This window comes from Entelurus aequoreus, linkage group LG15, assembly GCF_033978785.1.
Source record: "Entelurus aequoreus isolate RoL-2023_Sb linkage group LG15, RoL_Eaeq_v1.1, whole genome shotgun sequence".
In the NCBI taxonomy this organism is placed as follows: domain Eukaryota; kingdom Metazoa; phylum Chordata; class Actinopteri; order Syngnathiformes; family Syngnathidae; genus Entelurus; species Entelurus aequoreus.
This window is the reverse complement of record NC_084745.1, coordinates 51865739-51884516: the sequence shown is the minus strand read 5'-3', so window position 1 is coordinate 51884516 and position 18778 is coordinate 51865739. Positions and strand designations below refer to the sequence as shown.

Genomic DNA, 18778 nt, shown 5'->3' with positions numbered 1-18778 from the left:
CGCTGCATGGCGGACGAACCACTGGAGTAAGTAAAACGTCCCACTTTTACAGTGGACATGCAGTGTTGGCGTTAACGCACTTTTTCTGTCTTTTTACGCATTGGAATCAAAAAGGACGCGGAATTCCGGAAGTCCATGCGGGAAGCGTTTTTTTTTTTTTTTTTTTTTTTTTTTTTTTTTAAACTGATTATCGCTTTGGTTTACACATTTTTCGGACTATAAGGTTGAGCTTAAACACGTCAATGCTGTGAAGGGCTGATAATGGTCTTAAATTGAAGATGTCAAGATAAGCTGGAGGATCATAACTAATTTTAATGAACATTTACATTTAGAACATCCCATGTACAAAGTGAAGGGCATTCTTACTCAACAGCCATACAGGTCACACTAAGGGTGGCCGTATAAACAACCTCTACTGCCTCTATTTTTTAAATTTTTATTTATTTACTAGCAAGCAGGCTTCGCTTTGCTCGACATTTTTAATTCTAAGAGAGACAAAACTCAAATAGAATTTGAAAATCCAAGAAAATATTTTAAAGACTTGGTCTTCACTTGTTTAAATAAATTCATTAATTTTTTTACTTTGCTTCTTATAACTTTCAGAAAGACAATTTTAGAGAAAAAATACAACCTTAAAAATGATTTTAGGATTTTTAAACACATATACCTTTTTACCTTTTAGATTCCTTCCTCTTCTTTCCTGACAATTTAAATCAATGTTCAAGTAAATTTATTTTTTATTGTAAAGAATAATAAATACATTTTAATTTAATTCTTCATTTTAGTTTCTGTTTTTTCGACGAAGAATATTTGTGAAATATGTCTTCAAACTTATTATGATTAAAATTTTTTAAAAAAATAAAAAATAAAAAAAAAATAATAATCTGGCAAATCTAGAAAATCTGTAGAATCCAATTTAAATCTTATTTCAAAGTCTTTTGAATTTATTTTAACATTTTTGTTCTGGAAAATCTAGAAGAAATAATGATTTGTCTTTGTTAGAAATATAGCTTGGTCCAATTTGTTATATATTCTAACAAAGTGCAGATTGGATTTTAACCTATTTAAAACATGTCATCAAAATTCTAAAATTAATCTTAATCAGGATAAATTACTAATGATGTTCCATAAATTATTTTTTTATTTTTTTCAAAAAGATTCGAATTAGCTAGTTTTTCTCTTCTTTTTTTTCGGTTGAATTTTGAATTTTAAAGAGTCGAAATTGAAGATAAACTATGTTTCAAAATGTAATTGTCATTTTTTTTTGGTGTTTTCTCCTCTTTTAAACCGTTCAATTAAGTGTAAATATCATTAATTATTAATAATAACATAGAGTTAAAGGTAAATTGAGCAAATTGGCTATTTCTGGCAATTTATTTAAGTGTGTATCAAATTGGTAGCCCTTCGCATTAATCAGTACCCAAGAAGTAGCTCTTGCTTTCAAAAAGGTTGGTGACCCCTGGGTTAGAGCCCTTAAATAGGTAGGTTGTGAGTCGTCATACCAAAGACTATAAAAATGGGACCCATTACCTTAAATGTTCCATTGAAAATATAGAACATTACACACGGCGCTCAAAAATGTTTTATTATTTAATATTTTAGTGCCATTTCTAATATAAAGTAGTGTAAAGTTCTTACTTATATCTGTCAGTAGACTCGCCATGAAAGCACTAAAACATACCGGTGTAGTGAGTTGACATTATTCACCCAAGGAACTTTAGTTATTAGAGAGTTCCGGTCGGACGGTTTTTCACGGGACACATTTCCGGTGTAGTTGTTTCCGGATGAGGAGATGCTGCTCCGTTATTGATTGAAGTAAAGTCTGCATGTCATTAAAACAGTTAGCTCCATCTTTTGACACTTCTTCCTTAAAATCCTTGAATTTTCTCAAAAATCGACAGTGCGCCTTATAACCCGGTGCGCCTAATGCAGGGGTGTCCAAAGTGCGGCCCGGGGGGCCATTTGCGGCCCGCAGCTAATTGTTTACCGGCCCGCCACACATTCTGGAAATACTATTGTAAAAATAAAAAAGAACATTTAAAAAAAGTGGAATGAGGTGAAATCTAACGAGAAAAAGTTGCAATGTTGACACAAAAGCTGCCCTGCAGGCTGTTTTTTTCTCTTTTGTCTTTCTTCCTTTTTCTTTTTTTGCCATTGCTCAAAAAATTAAAATAATGACAAAAAATCCATGTTATAATGAATTATTTTCAGGGCTCCAATTACTTCAAATATTTCACTTTAAAATGTTTTATGTGGTAAATATTGCATATATTGTGTAGTAGCCATATAAAAACATCAAAGTTTTCTTTGACAAAAGCGCATAAAACAAACAAAATAATAGTTCCAGCATAAAATGGACAGATATATCTGAAGTTGATCTCGTGACTTGTGTTGAAAGTAAAAGAAAAAGCTAATAAAAATGTATCACTTTATGAGTGGGGCACCTTTTGGATCCCAAATATATTTAGTGATTTTTTATTTGTCTTTTCACTGTGATTACTCAAAAATATGAAAGAATTAAAATCAATGGTGTCCTGCATTATTGATATTTTAGGGCTCTAATTACCAAATACTGCATATTGTTTTTGACAGAAAAGCCATAAAACATTTATTTTTATTTTTATTACTTTATATCAACTTGAAGATGATATAGAGATTTACTGTAAGCGTTAAATAATTAAAAAAATAAATAATCTGACTTATTTTTAACATTTGAATGACTGAGACCCTTTATGGTTCCCGGAACCCCTAAAGGTAAAATATATTTTAAAAATCCATATATTTTGTTATGGTTTGAAAATGAAAAATATCAAAATGGCCCCCACATGCTTGAATTTTTCCGTGTGCGGCCCTTTGTGGAAAAAGTTTGGACACCCCTGGCCTAATGTATTGCGTGCGTGGGTGGGTGGGTGGGTGGGTGCGTGTGGTACACAGAACATCAATTTCCAGTGGACCCGGAAATCTTATATGTAATAGAAATGTGTAGGGGGGGGGTGTATGGTGTGTGGTCATTAAATAAGTATTGTGATATATATTCTTCACAGAAAATGAGCCAAAGTCAGTGAGTCTCAGTTTGAAAAATGTATTAATTGTATCATTTTTCTTTTAATTAAAAAAATGAAAACGGGTCCCACAGACCCGAACACCACACATAACGTTTATGTTATTGTTGCGTTGACCAGCTCTTCCTCCCAGGGATTTTAAGCTGCTGGCCACTCCCAAATTCTTAAATGGCACATAAGCTGAAGTTTAAATTCGTCACCAGGCAGTAGTTGGTATTTTGTGGTTTATTCTCAAAGCTTTGAAGACAAACGTGAGACCAAATCCAGTACACAAGGGTTCCCTCGCCCAGTCTAGATCGATCTCCCAAAGCCCCGGAACTCCTGTGTTCTTCCCTCTGTCCCTCGCTCCCACCCCCGTTGTTTAGACTACTCCGAGTTATCTCTACTCTCTGCATTCCACTGCTAGAAGGCCGACACCTTACTATGAGAGAGAGAAAGAAGGAAGAATACTAGCTATTTTGTAATACGACTATGGAAGGAAAGAAGGAACACTTAAATATGGATATATGGAAAAGATCTGGTTCCATCAGAACCTTTTTAAATTTTTCTGAGGGAACTCTCTCGAAGGAATCAATAAAGTACTATCTATCTATCTATCTATCTATCTATCTATCTATCTATCTATCTATCTATCTTTTTCCAAAACACAACATAGAATGTGACATAACAGGATAATGCACACATTTATGATTTGTTTTCAAAACGCTTACAAAAAAGTGGGACCCCAAAACTTTACCGAGGGGCCCCGTTTTTATGACTTTTATGATTTTGAAGATTCCTAGCGCCAACACTGGACATGTATTTGAAGACCTTTGTAGGACCACCGTGACTCTTGTCCCCCCCGCCCCTATAGACCTAATTGTACCTTAAACGTCATGCTTCTGAACCACATGGGTCCATTCCCTGCCCTGCCAGAGACTTCCCATGTAACAACATCACCACAGAGTGGGAGATGCCCCCGGCTAACCCCTCGGTGATTGAGACGCTGGCCGACCCCGGGTGGACCTCCCTCAGACCGTCTCCAGACTGCCAGTGCAGCACGGACAGGAAACTCACCATGCTGCCCACGTGCCGCCAGGGAGCCGGAGGCCTGCCACCCCCGCAGGTACCAATCCCAGGGATCTGCGGACACGTTCTCCGGCACGTCTGTATCCGTCTTGTCTGCTCTTCAGAGGATCCAGTCGACGGGTGACGTCCTCCTGGATCTAACGGGCAGGAACATCTCAGACTACTTGGTGAAAACCTACCCCGGTCTCATCAAAACCAGGTGTGTCAACGATCACACCAGTTGCAACATCTTGAATTTGATGTCTAATAACATCTCTCTTTTCAGCTTGAAGAGCAAATATTGGGTGAACGAGCAAAGGTAAATGCACTTATTGGGCCTGATCTACTAACACGTGCATACTATAACATTGCGTGTAATACTATGTGGAAGTCGGACGTGCGTTGCTATGGAAACACAAAATAAATGCGCTGAAGAAATCAGTCTCGGCATTGATTGAAATGATTAAAATCAGGTAAATATTGTACATATTGTTATGAAGGTGTCTGTTACTACATTATATATATACTTGCAGTGTGTATATTGTACATATTACATATTGTTATGAAGGTGTCTGTTACTACATTATATATATACTTGCAGTGTGTATATTGTACATATTACATATTGTTATGAAGGTGTCTGTTACTACATTATATATATACTTGCAGTGTGTATATTGTACATATTACATATTGTTATGAAGGTGTCTGTTACTACATTATATATATACTTGCAGTGTGTATATTGTACATATTACATATTGTTATGAAGGTGTCTGTTACTACATTATATATATTCTTGCAGTGTGTATATTGTACATATTACATATTGTTATGAAGGTGTCTGTTACTACATTATATATATACTTGCAGTGTGTATATTGTACATATTACATATTGTTATGAAGGTGTCTGTTACTACATTATATATATACTTGCAGTGTGTATATTGTACATATTACATATTGTTATGAAGGTGACTGTTACTACATTACATATATACTTGCAGTGTGTATATTGTACATATTACATATTGTTATGAAGGTGTCTGTTACTACATTATATATATACTTGCAGTGTGTATATTGTACATATTACATATTGTTATGAAGGTGTCTGTTACTACATTATATATATACTTGCAGTGTGTATATTGTACATATTACATATTGTTATGAAGGTGTCTGTTACTACATTATATATATACTTGCAGTGTGTATATTGTACATATTACATATTGTTATGAAGGTGTCTGTTACTACATTATATATATACTTGCAGTGTGTATATTGTACATATTACAGATTGTTATGAAGGTGACTGTTACTACATTACATATATACTTGCAGTGTGTATATTGTACATATTACATATTGTTATGAAGGTGTCTGTTACTACATTATATATATATATACTTGCAGTGTGTATATTGTACATATTACATATTGTTATGAAGGTGTCTGTTACTACAATATATATATACTTGCAGTGTGTATATTGTACATATTACATATTGTTATGAAGGTGTCTGTTTCTACATTATATATATACTTGCAGTGTGTATATTGTACATATTACATATTGTTATGAAGGTGTCTGTTACTACATTATATATATATACTTGCAGTGTGTATATTGTACATATTACACATTGTTATGAAGGTGTCTGTTATGACATTATATATATACTTGCAGTGTGTATATTGTACATATTACACATTGTTATGAAGGTGTCTGTTATGACATTATATATATACTTGCAGTGTGTATATTGTACATATTACATATTGTTATGAAGGTGTCTGTTACTACATTATATATATACTTGCAGTGTGTATATTGTACATATTACATATTGTTATGAAAGTGTCTGTCACTACATTATATCTATACTTGCAGTGTGTATATTGTACATATTACATATTGTTATGAAGGTGTCTGTTACTACATTATATATATATACTTGCAGTGTGTATATTGTACATATTACACATTGTTATGAAGGTGTCTGTTATGACATTATATATATACTTGCAGTGTGTATATTGTACATATTACATATTGTTATGAAGGTGTCTGTTACTACATTATATATATACTTGCAGTGTGTATATTGTACATATTACATATTGTTATGAAGGTGTCTGTTACTACATTATATATATACTTGCAGTGTGTATATTGTACATATTACATATCGTTATGAAGGTGTCTGTTACTACATTATACATATATATATACTTGCAGTGTCTATATAAAACGGTGATGGAGGGTTTTAAAGTTGTTTTAGAGGCTTTGAAGGCTACAATGGTGATTCCTTTTGGTCGAGTTTTCCAAGCATTTTTTATTATCTTATAAATCTTTAAAAATTAAAAAAAGACGTGTGTTCTTTTCTTTCATAATGATTGTGAATGATAGCTAAAATTCCCCCCAAAAAGTGCAGTTTCCTTTAAATACACGCAAACCTTTAGTAGATCAAACCTATAATGTCTGTTCAAGTAACATACAAGTGTCCACCTACTGGCCAAAATGGTGTAGTGCATACTTAGAAGTAACAATTGTTTTTATGGTTTCCAGGTATGGAGGAATATCAATAGGAGGTCAACTTCCTGTCTTAGATCTGCAGCCAAAGTTCCTCCAGGATGCAGCAGTTCAACTGGGACAACTACTCAATGTCACCGGGGTATAGTCTTTTTCACTACCACATACTACTACAGTACCACCTGTTGTACTGTAGGAGTAGTACTAGCAATCTGTTTTTTTTTTTTTATCAGGGTGACCACTGCAAAGAAACTCTGAGGGAAATCGGCCCGTTCCTCAGGTACTTGGAGACCCAGAACAATGTCAAGGCAAGTCTTCCCTGAGAGGTACAAAACCCAAAAACCAGGGAAGTTGTCACGTTGTGTAAATGGTAAATAAAAACAGAATACAACAAATCCTTTTCAACTTATATTCAATTGAATAGACTGCAAAGACAAGATATTTCATGTTCGAACTGAGAAACGTTGTTATTTTTTGCAAATATTAGCTCATTTGGAATTTGACGCCTGCAACATGTTTCAAAAAAGCTGGCACAAGTGGCAAAAAAGAGTGAGAAAGTTGAGGAATGCTCATCAAACACTTATTTGGAACATTCCACAGGTGAACAGGCTAATTGGGAACAGGTGGGTGCCATGATTGGGTATAAAAGCAGCTTCCATGAAATGCTCAGTCGTTCACAAACAAGGATGGGGCGAGGGTCACCACGTTAACACTTAGCATGAACTATGGCATAGCGAGAAACAAACATGAAACTGTGGCATGACAATTGGCATAACCAAGGAATCAGACCTGAAACGAGCAGCACAAACTATGGTAACGCATGAAAACAAGCAATGACGCCAGGACGACTAACTGGCAAAGGCAGGCTTAAAAAATGGTCTCTTGTTTAGAGCAGTTGCGTCCCAAACACCAGAGGCAGGTGAAACTAATAGGTCGCCATGGTAAATATAATAAACAAGGGTGCACAAAAACAGGAACTTTTGGAGTCTTAAAACTAACAGGAAATAACAAAAACATGATCCAGACCACAGATCATGACACCTTTGAGCCCTGCATCAAAAAGTGACATCAGTGTGTAAAGGATATCACCACATGGGCTCAGGAACACTTCGGAAAACCACTGTCAGTAACTACAGTTGGTCGCTACATCTGTAAGTGCAAGTTAAAACTCTACAATGCAAAGTGAAAGCCATTTATCAACAACACCCAGAAACGCCGCCGGCTTTGCTGGGCCTGAGCTCATCTAAGATGGACTGATACAAAGTGGAAAAGTGTTCTGTGGTCTGACGAGTCCACATTTCAAATTGTTTTTGGAAACTGTGGACGTCGTGTCCTCCGGACCAAAGAGGAAAAGAACCATCCGGATTGTTCTAGGGTCAAAGTGTAAAAGCCAGCATGTGTGATGGTATGGGGGTGTATTAGTGCCCAAGACATGGGTAACTTACACATCTGTGAAGGCACCATTAATGCTGAAAGGTACATACAGGTTTTGGAGCAACACATGTTGCCATCCAAGCAACGTTATCATGGACGCCCCTGCTTATTTCAGCAAGACAATGCCAAGCCACGTGTTACATCAACGTGGCTTCATAGTAAAAGTTTGCGGGTACTAGACTGGCCTGCCTGTAGTCCAGACCTGTCTCCCATTGAAAATGTGTGGCGCATTATGAAGCCTAAAATAGCACAAGGGAGACCCCCGGACTCTTGAACAACTTAAGCTGTACATCAAGCAAGAATGGGAAAGAATTCCACTTCAAAAATGTGTCTCCTCAGTTCCCAAACATTTACAGAGTTGTTAAAAGGAAAGGCCATGTAACACAGTGGTAAAAATGCCCCTGTGCCAACTTTTTTGCAATGTGTTGCTGCCAATAAATTCCAAGTTAATGATTATTTGCAAAAAAATATTAAGTTTCGAAGTTCGGACTTTGCATAGTAGAGTTTTAACTTGCACTTACAGATGTAGCGACCAACTGGAGTTACTGACAGTGGGTTTCTGAAGTGTTCCTGAGCCCATGTGGTGATATCCTTTACACACTGATGTCGCTTTTTGATGCAGCACCGCCTGAGGTCTCAAAAGTCCGTAATATCATGGCTGACGTGCAGTGATTTCTGCAGATTCTCTGTACCTTTTGATGATATTACGGAGCGTAGATGGTGAAATCCCTAAATTCCTTGCAATAGCTGGTTGAGAAATGTTGTTCTTGAACAATTTGCTCACGCATTTGTTGACAAAGTGGAGACCCTCGCCCCGTCCTTGTTTGTGAACGACTGAGCATTTCATGGAAGCTGCTTTTATACCCAATCATGGCACCCACCTGTTCCCAATTAGCCTGTTCACCTGTGGGACCAACGTTCCCTCTAAGGTGCGCGCCTGCGCAATTGCACACTGCTCAAGCGTCCTCTGCGCACAGCAAATATATGCCGCGCACCAAATCAAATCCCATCTGAATTCTAAACAAAATAAACACATTTATTCTGTGTAATTTTGCAATGCAACTCTGAGTGACAGTGACAACAAGCGGCCCTAACGGTGTTCGTCAACACCGTTCAATTATTGTAACGTCTATCGAGATGCTTCGAGGACATGAATTATATCGATCACTTTATTGAGCAAAACTGTTTATATTCGGACATAACCACACCAAAAACATGAGTAAAAAACTTCTATCTCGAAAAACTAGTCATTTTCTGCCGTACAAACCAACTTGTCATCTGTCACCAACACGCATACCACTAAACCACTGGTGCGTTTATGGCCACACAAAAAGTCGGACAACTCAAACACCACACAAAGTTACACTATGACTCCTCAGTCATACGTGTGCTTATTTTACTGTCATTTATTATTAATGTTAATTTATTGATATTAATCATGGAATGCTGTTACTAGAGAAAGTTACAGGAATGCACACTTCATCCTATGCTTACATTTCATTGTGCAACATGAGGATGTTTAAGGGGAACTAAATGTGATCTCTGAAAGGGGTACAAATGATTTACAAAGCAGGACCCCCGCCCAGACATATTGTGCAATACTAATCCATAGCTTATGAAAAACAAGATTTCTTTTATTTTCATTACAAGTGGGCCAAATCACTAATATTAGAAAATAATCTCATGAAAATGACTCCTCTCGTTTGAGTGTTATTATAAAAGATTGGTTTGAGACAGGTGTGCTGCTGGTATTTCCACGTGTGATGTCGCTCACATGTGCTCCACTGAATGCTCAGGGAGTTTTTGTGTTTGCTCACACACATGAACAATTAGAGGGAACATTGTGTGGGATGTTCCAAATAAGTGTTTGATGAGCATTCCACAACTTTGTCACTCTTTTGTGCCACTCGTGCCAGCTTTTTTGAAACATGTTGCAGGCATCAAATTCCAAATGAGCTAATATTTGCAAAAAATAACAACGTTTCTCAGTTCGAACGTTAAGTATCTTGTCTTTGCAGTCTATTCAATTGAATACAAGTTGAAAAGGATTTTGCAAATCATTGTATTCTGTTTTTATTTACCATTTACACAACGTGACAACTTCACTGGGTTTGGGGTTTCTGTAAAATGCTGGTGTTTTGTGGTTCTAACCGTCCTCACCGCTCCCCGTGCAGGTGTGGTACAACAACAAGGGCTGGCACGCCATGGTGTCCTTCCTCAACGTGGCGAACAACGCCGTCCTCCGCGCCAACCTGCCCAAAGGCGCCGACCTGGACCAATACGGAATAACCGTCATGAACCATCCTCTCAATCTCACCAAAGAGCAGCTGTCTGAGATCACAGTGTAAGAAGACTCGTCTTGTAACAATATTGGTCATTTTTTACCCCGTGATATCGTGCTGCATTTATCTCTGCAGCTTGAACACGTCGGTGGACGCGGTGGTCGCCATATGCGTCGTCTTCGCCATGTCCTTCGTCCCCGCCAGCTTCGTCCTCTACCTCATCCAGGAGAGGGTCACCCAGGCCAAGCACCTGCAGTTCGTCAGCGGGGTCAGCCCCCTCGTCTACTGGATGGCCAACTTCCTCTGGGACATGGTACACCTTCTGAAAGTGCACGGACATCCTGACTTGTAAATATAACTCTTATTCCCCTCTGTGTCCGCAGCTAAATTACTCCGTCAGCGCGCTGATGGTGGTGCAGATTTTCATCTTGTTTGATAAGAAGTGCTACACCTCACCGACTAACCTGCAACCACTCATTGCACTGCTGATGCTTTATGGGTAACGTATACAAAACACAAATGCATGGCATTATTTGTATTATAACAGCATCAAATAGTTACATAATAACATAATAATGTCACTTAATATAAGTCATCGAATCATTATCGTATACTAGACCAGGGGTCGGCAACCTAAAATGTTGAAAGAGCCATATTGGACCAAATATACCAAAAAAAATATCTGTCTGGAGCCTCCAACAATAACAAAACAACTAGTATAAGTTTTATAATCAAGGCAAAACATGACTTAAGTGTCTATATTAGCCTACTATCAAAATGACTTTAAAAGTCTTATGTAAGTGTTATAATGAAGGCAACACATGATGTAAGTGTTTATATTAGCTATATTAATCTACTATCAAAATGACTTTAAAAGTCTTATATAAGTGTTATAATGAAGGCAACACATGACGTAAGTGTCTATAATAGTTATATTAGCCTACTATTAAAATGACTTTAAAAGTCTTATATAAGTGCTACAATGAAGGCAACACATAACGTAAGTGTCTATATTTGCCTACTATCAAAAAGACTTTAAAAGTCTTATATAAGTGCTATAATGAAGGCAATACATGACATAAGTGTCTATATTTGCCTACTATCAAAATGACTTTAAAAGTCTTATATAAGTGTTATAATGAAGGCAACACATGACGTAAGTGTCTATAATAGTTATATTAGCCTACTATTAAAATGACTTTAAAAGTCTTATATAAGTGCTATAATGAAGGCAATACATGACGTAAGTGTCTATATTTGCCTACTATCAAAATGACTTTAAAAGTCATATATAAGTGTTATAATGAAGGCAACACATGACGTAAGTGTCTATATTAGCCTACTATCAAAATGACTTTAAGTCTTGTATAAGATTTGTAATCAAGGCAACACATGACGTAAGTGTCTATATTTGCCTACTATCAAAATGACTTTAAAAGTCTTATATAGGTGATATAATGAAGGCAACACGTGATGTAAGTGTCTATATTTGCCTACTATCAAAATGACTTTAAAAGTCTTATATAAGTGTTATAATGAAGGCAACACATAACGTAAGTGTCTATATTTGCCTACTATCAAAAAGACTTTAAAAGTCTTATACAAGTGCTATAATGAAGGCAATACATGACGTAAGTGTCTATATTTGCCTACGATCAAAATGACTTTAAAAGTCTTATATAAGTGTTATAATGAAGGCAACACATGACTTAAGTGTTTATATTAGCCTACTATCAAAATGACTTTAAAAGTCTTATATAAGATTTGTAATCAAGGCAACACATGATGTAAGTGTCTATATTAGCTATATTAGCCTACTATCAAAATGACTTTAAAAGTCTTATATAAGTGTTATAATGAAGGCAACACATGACGTAAGTGTCTATATTTGTCTACTATCAAAATGACTTTAAAAGTCTTATATAAGTGTTATAATGAAGGCAACACGTGATGTAAGTGTCTATATTAGCTATATTAGCCTACTATCAAAATGACTTTTCAAATCTTATATAAGTGTTATATTGAAGACAACACATGATGTAAGTGTCTACATTAGCCTACTATCAAAATGACTTTAAAAGTCATATAAGTGTTATAATGAAGGCAACACATGATGTGTCTATATTAGCTAGAGTAGCCTACTATCAAAATGTATTTAAAAGCCTTATATAAGTGTTATAATGAAGGCAACACATGACGTAAGTGTCTAAATGAGCTATATTAGCCTACTATCAAAATGACTTTAAAAAATCATATATATGTGTTATAATGAAGGCAACACATGACGTACGTGTCTATATTAGCCTACTATCAAAATTACTTTAAAAGTCTTATATAAGATTTGTAATCAAGGCAACACATGACGTAAGTGTCTATATTAGCCTACTATCAAAATGACTTTAAAAGCCTTATATAAGTGTTATAATGAAGGCAACACATGATGTAAGTGTCTATATTAGCTATATTAGCCTACTATCAAAATGACTTTAAAAGTCTTATATAACTGTTATAATGAAGGCAACACATGACATAAGTGTCTAAATGAGCTATATTAGCCTACTATCAAAATGACTTTAAAAGCCTTATATAAGTGTTATAATGAAGGCAAAACATGATGTAAGTGTCTATATTAGCTATATTAGCCTACTATCAAAATGACTTTAAAAGTCTTACAGGTATATAAGTGTTATAATGAAGGCAACACATGGTGTAAGTGTCTATATTAGCCTACTATCAAAATGACTTTAAAAGTCTTATATAAGTGTTATAATGAAGGCAACACATGATGTAAGTGTCTATATTAGCTATATTAGCCTACTATCAAAATGACTTTAAGAGTCTTATATAAGTGTTATAATAAAGACAACACATGATGTAAGTGTCTATATTAGCCTACTATCAAAATGACTTTAAAAGTCTTATATAAGTGTTATAATGAAGACAACACATGATGTAAGTGTCTATGTTAGCTATATTAGCCTACTATCAAAATGACTTTAAAAGTCTTATATAAGTGTTATAATGAAGGCAGCACATGATGTAAGTGTCTATATTAGCTATATTAGCCTACTATCAAAATGACATTAATTATGAGATACTGATAGTTGTCAGTGTTATGTAATACATCCCGACACCACTGCACCGATTGATTAAAGGAATGTCGCCCGTTGTTCCTCAGCTGGTCGGTCACACCCATGATGTACCCCATGTCCTACGTGTTCAGTGTCCCCAGCACAGCCTACGTGTCTCTGTCCTGCATCAACCTCTTCATCGGCATCAACAGCAGCGCCATCACCTTCATCCTGGACCTCTTCGAGGGCACCACCGTAAAAACCCGTCAACACGCCCACACCTGTCGACGCCATCTTGTACGCACGCTGTCACTCCTGTTTATGTTGTGTGGTTCTTTTTCTTCTCAAGGCTTTGTACAAGTTCAACCAGCTGCTGAAGACGGTGTTGCTCATCTTCCCCCACTACTGCCTGGGCAGGGGCCTCATAGACATGGCCATCAACCAGGCTGTGACCGACATCTTCACACGCTTCGGTGTGTAGATGTAGCGACCAACTGTAGTTACTGACAGTGGTTTTCTGAAGTGTTCCTGAGCCCATGTGGTGATATCCTTTACACACTGATGTGGCCTTTTTGATGGATCGAAGGTCACGGGCATTCAATGTTACGTGCAGTGATTTCTCCAGATTCTCGGAACCAGACCGTTGATGGTGAAATCCCTAAATTCCTTGCAATAGCTGGTTGAGAAATGTTGTTCCTAAACAATTCGCTCAGGCATTTGTCGACAAAGTGGTGACCCTCGCCCCGTCCTTGTTTGTGAACGACTGAACATTTCATGGAAGCTGCTTTTATACCCAATCATGGCACCCACCTGTTCCCAATTAGCCCGTTCACCTGTGGGATGTTCCAAATAAGTGTTTGATGAGCATTCCTCAACTTTCCCAGTCTTTTTTGCCACTTGTGCCAGCTTTTTTGAAACACGCTGCAGGCATCAAATTCCAAATGAGCTAATATTTGCAAAAAATAACAATTTTCCAGTTCGAACGTTAAATATCTTGTCTTTGCAGTCTATTCAATTTAATATAAGTTGAACAGGATTTGCAAATCATTGTATTCTCTTTTTATGTACAGTAAATAAGTAGCATGGTACATATATGTATATATACATATATACAGTGTTTCCCATAAACTGCCAAGATACCTGTGGTGGTGGGGGCGTGGCTATGGGCGTGGTCACCATGACATCATCGAGTAATTTGCATAATTTACTACAATGATATGATTTTCTCTAAAAAGGCTCAACAAATGTATACTTACTAATTAATAATAACAGTTTTGTTTTAAACGTCCATCCATCCATCCATTTTACAATATAATTACAACACTTTATGTACATATTTATATACAGATTTGAACAATAAGTTATTCACTGAAATATATTTATTAATTGTGGTTCTTACAAAAAAATATATCTTATAAAATATAAAAGCTAAAATGTCTCTTAAAGCTCTGCCCCTTTAATTAGTGCATACTAAATACTTTACTTTAGCCTACTACTACAACCATATTATTTACCAGCAACATAAAGTGAAACAGAGGCAGAGGTGTCCTGCCACAGTCTGTAACAAATAAACAGAAAACAGTAGTGGTCAAATACAAATAAGGCAACAAGAGAAGTATCCTACACTTCTCTTTTGTAAAGTAAATCTGAACAGCCGATATGGGCATCTACATCTACTATATGATTTGCCTGAGAAGCTGGACAGGACAAAAAATAAAAAAAATATATATTTTTTTTTAAATTTTTATTTATTTTTTATTTGTGGCGGACGTAATTATTTCGTGGCGGGCCGCCACAAATAAATTAATGTGTGGGAAACACTGTATATATATATATATATATATATATATATATATATATATATATATATATATATATATATATATATATATATATGTATATATATATATATATATATGTATATATATATATATATATATATATATATATATATATATATATATATGTATATATATATATATATGTATATATATATATGTATATATATATATATATGTATATATATATATGTATATATATATATATATATATATATATGTATATGTATATATATATATATATATATATATATGTATATATATATATGTATATGTATATATATATATATATATATATATATATATATATATATATATATATATATATATATATATATATATATATATATATATATGTATATGTATATATATATATATATATATATATATATATATATATATATATATGTATATGTATGTACATGTCGTGTCAAAATTATTGCCCAGGCCTGCTGTTGTTTCTGGTGTCCCTGACTTGAAGTTTGTCCTCAGGTGAGGATCATAGTCCAGACCCGTACGACTGGGACTTCATCGGGAAGAACCTGTTCTGCATGGCACTGGAGGGGTTCGTCTACTTCCTCCTGAACATTTTGTGCCAGTACCGCTTCTTCCTGGACCACTGGTGAGCTCAGACAACCTTAAATACGACATGACACATGCCTGTGGGACAGTTTGTCCAATAAGAACGCGAGGGACACGTTACAAACTGTAACTAGGATTTATTGTATGGACAGGGTACCAGATGGTCCGAAGCCCTCTATTCTGGACGAAGACTTGGACGTGGCTGAGGAAAGAGAGAGAATATACAAAAGCAGAAAAACGAATGACATTTTACACGTACGAGACCTTTCGAAGGTGAGACGCTTATAAACGGGTAAAAAAAAATACAATTATGGGTTTGCTAATTACAAAACCCAAAACCAGTGAAGTTGGCACGATGATTTTACGGACCTTCGATTCCTCAGGTGGTACTGCGTCAAAAAGCGACGTCAGTGTGTAAAGGATATCACCACATGGGCTCAGGAACACTTCAGAAAAGCACTGTCAGTAACTACAGTTGGTCGCTACATCTGTAAGTGCAAGTTAAAACTCTACAATGCAAGGCGAAAGCCATTTATCAACAACACCCAGAAACGCCGCCGGACTAAGATGGACTGATGCAAAGTGGAAAAGTGTTCTGTGGTCTGACGAGTCCACATTTCAAATTGTTTTTGGAAACTGGACGTCGTGTCCTCCGGAACAAAGAGGAAAAGAACCATTCGGATTGTTCTAGGTGCAAAGTGTAAAAGCCAGCATGTTTGATGGTATGGGGGTGTATTAGTACCCAAGACATGGGTAACTTACACATCTGTGAAGGCGCCATTAATGCTGAAAGGTACATACAGGTTTTGGAGCAACATATGTTGCCATCCAAGCAACGTTATCAGGGACGCCCCTGCTTATTTCAGCAAGACAATGCCAAGCCACGTGTTACATCAGCGTGGCTTCATAGTAAAAGAGTGCGGGTACTAGACTGGCCTGCCTGTAGTCCAGACCTGTCTCCCATTGAAAATGTGTGGCGCATTATGAAGCCTAAAATAGCAGAAGGGAGACCCCCAGACTGTTGAACAACTTAAGCTGTACATCAAGCAAGAATGGGAAAGAATTCCACATGAAAAGCTTCAAAAATGTGTCTCCTCAGTTCCCAAACGTTTACTGAGTGTTGTTAAAAGGAAAGGCCATGTAACACAGTGGTGAACATGCCCCTGTGACAACTTTTTTGCAATGTGCTGCTGCCATTAAATTCTAAGTTAATGATTATTTGCAACAACAACAAAAAAACATTTACCAGATCGAACATTAAGTATCTTGTCTTTGCAGTCTATTCAATTGAATATAAGTTGAAAAGGATTTACAAATCATTGTATTCTTTTTATTTACCATTTACACAACGTGACAACTTCACCGGGTTTGTGGTTTGTAGTATAAATCCAAGTAGGTCCTATTCTCTATAATCATAGAGATAGAGGAACATTTGAATTTTGTTGATGTTGTTTCCTTTCACATATTTTCCTCAGATATACACAGGAACTATGACTCCTGCTGTGGATCAAATCTGTATTGGAGTCTCACCAGGAGAGGTTTGTAAACCCCAACATGAAATAGTTTTTGATATTTCCATCACTTTGGGCCTGATCTACTGAAGGTTTGTGTGTTTTTGCAAGTATATATATAATGTAGTAACAGACACCTTCATAACAATATGTAATATGTACAATATACACACTGCAAGTATATATATAATGTAGTAACAGACACCTTCATAACAATATGTAATATGTACAATATACACACTGCAAGTATATATATAATGTAGTAACCGACACCTTCATAACAATATGTAATATGTACAATATACACACTGCAAGTATATATATAATGTAGTAACAGACACCTTCATAACAATATGTAATATGTACAATATACACACTGCAAGTATATATATAATGTAGTAACAGACACCTTCATAACAATATGTAATATGTACAATATACACACTGCAAGTATATATATATAATGTAGTAACAGACACCTTCATAACAATATGTAATATGTACAATATACACACTGCAAGTATATATATATAATGTAGTAACAGACACCTTCATAACAATATGTAATATGTACAATATACACACTGCAAGTATATATATATAATGTAGTAACAGACACCTTCATAACAATATGTAATATGTACAATATACACACTGCAAGTATATATATAATGTAGTAACAGACACCTTCATAACAATATGTAATATGTACAATTTCCACACTGCAAGTATATATATAATGAAGTAACAGATACCTTCATGCGTCTGGAACAGCGTGCTAAAAAGTGTGTTCCGATGGTCGACACGCTGAATGCAGGACTGCTTTTAAAATGCCCAGAAAAGTGGTACATGTGGTACAATGTGGAATAAATGAGTGTCTCCATGGCCATGCAGCCACGTCATATAAGCAGAAACATCATGTACATAAGGCGGTCTGCACCAAATATCAATTGTACAGTCTTAGTAGATCACACGCCCACTTATAATAGTACACACAGTTTGCCCACGCTGTTTAGCGCCTGGTATTTGTATCTCAGTAGATATTGATTTGTTTTCCAGTGTTTTGGTCTCCTTGGGGTGAACGGCGCTGGGAAGACCACCACGTTTAAGATGTTAACTGGAGACACCGAGGTCACCTCAGGAGAGGCCTCAGTTACCGGCCACAGGTTTGTTGCACACAGCACTTCCATGTTCCCAATAAACCTCCATATGGCGGCACCTGTGTGAGGCTGGCAAAGGTTCCTTACGTCTTCTTGTTAGTATACTCGCCAGTTTCTTTTAGTCCAGGGGTCACCAACCTTTTTGAAAGCAAGAGCTACTTCTTGGGTACTGATTAATGCGAAGGGCTACCAGTTTCATACACACTTAAATAAATTGCCAGAAATAGCCAATTTGCTCAATTTACCTTTT

General features: G+C 36.0%; 1 protein-coding gene across 2 annotated transcripts in view; it reads left to right on the top strand.

Annotated features, from left to right (window-relative positions):
• The window catches only part of LOC133630255 (retinal-specific phospholipid-transporting ATPase ABCA4-like), a 152267-nt gene that overhangs the window by 119914 nt on the left and 13575 nt on the right, over window positions 1-18778 (top strand). For both annotated transcript variants that reach the window (XM_062021728.1, XM_062021727.1), the window contains 15 exons: window positions 1-26; window positions 3978-4167; window positions 4235-4329; window positions 4396-4428; window positions 6687-6792; window positions 6884-6958; window positions 10259-10428; window positions 10502-10679; window positions 10750-10865; window positions 13545-13692; window positions 13787-13910; window positions 15768-15897; window positions 16010-16130; window positions 17333-17395; window positions 18428-18534. The exon at window positions 1-26 is cut by the window's left edge and continues 73 nt beyond it. In XM_062021728.1, coding sequence (XP_061877712.1) covers window positions 1-26; window positions 3978-4167; window positions 4235-4329; window positions 4396-4428; window positions 6687-6792; window positions 6884-6958; window positions 10259-10428; window positions 10502-10679; window positions 10750-10865; window positions 13545-13692; window positions 13787-13910; window positions 15768-15897; window positions 16010-16130; window positions 17333-17395; window positions 18428-18534 — 1682 coding nt within the window. The remainder of the gene's footprint in view (window positions 27-3977; window positions 4168-4234; window positions 4330-4395; window positions 4429-6686; window positions 6793-6883; window positions 6959-10258; window positions 10429-10501; window positions 10680-10749; window positions 10866-13544; window positions 13693-13786; window positions 13911-15767; window positions 15898-16009; window positions 16131-17332; window positions 17396-18427; window positions 18535-18778) is intronic.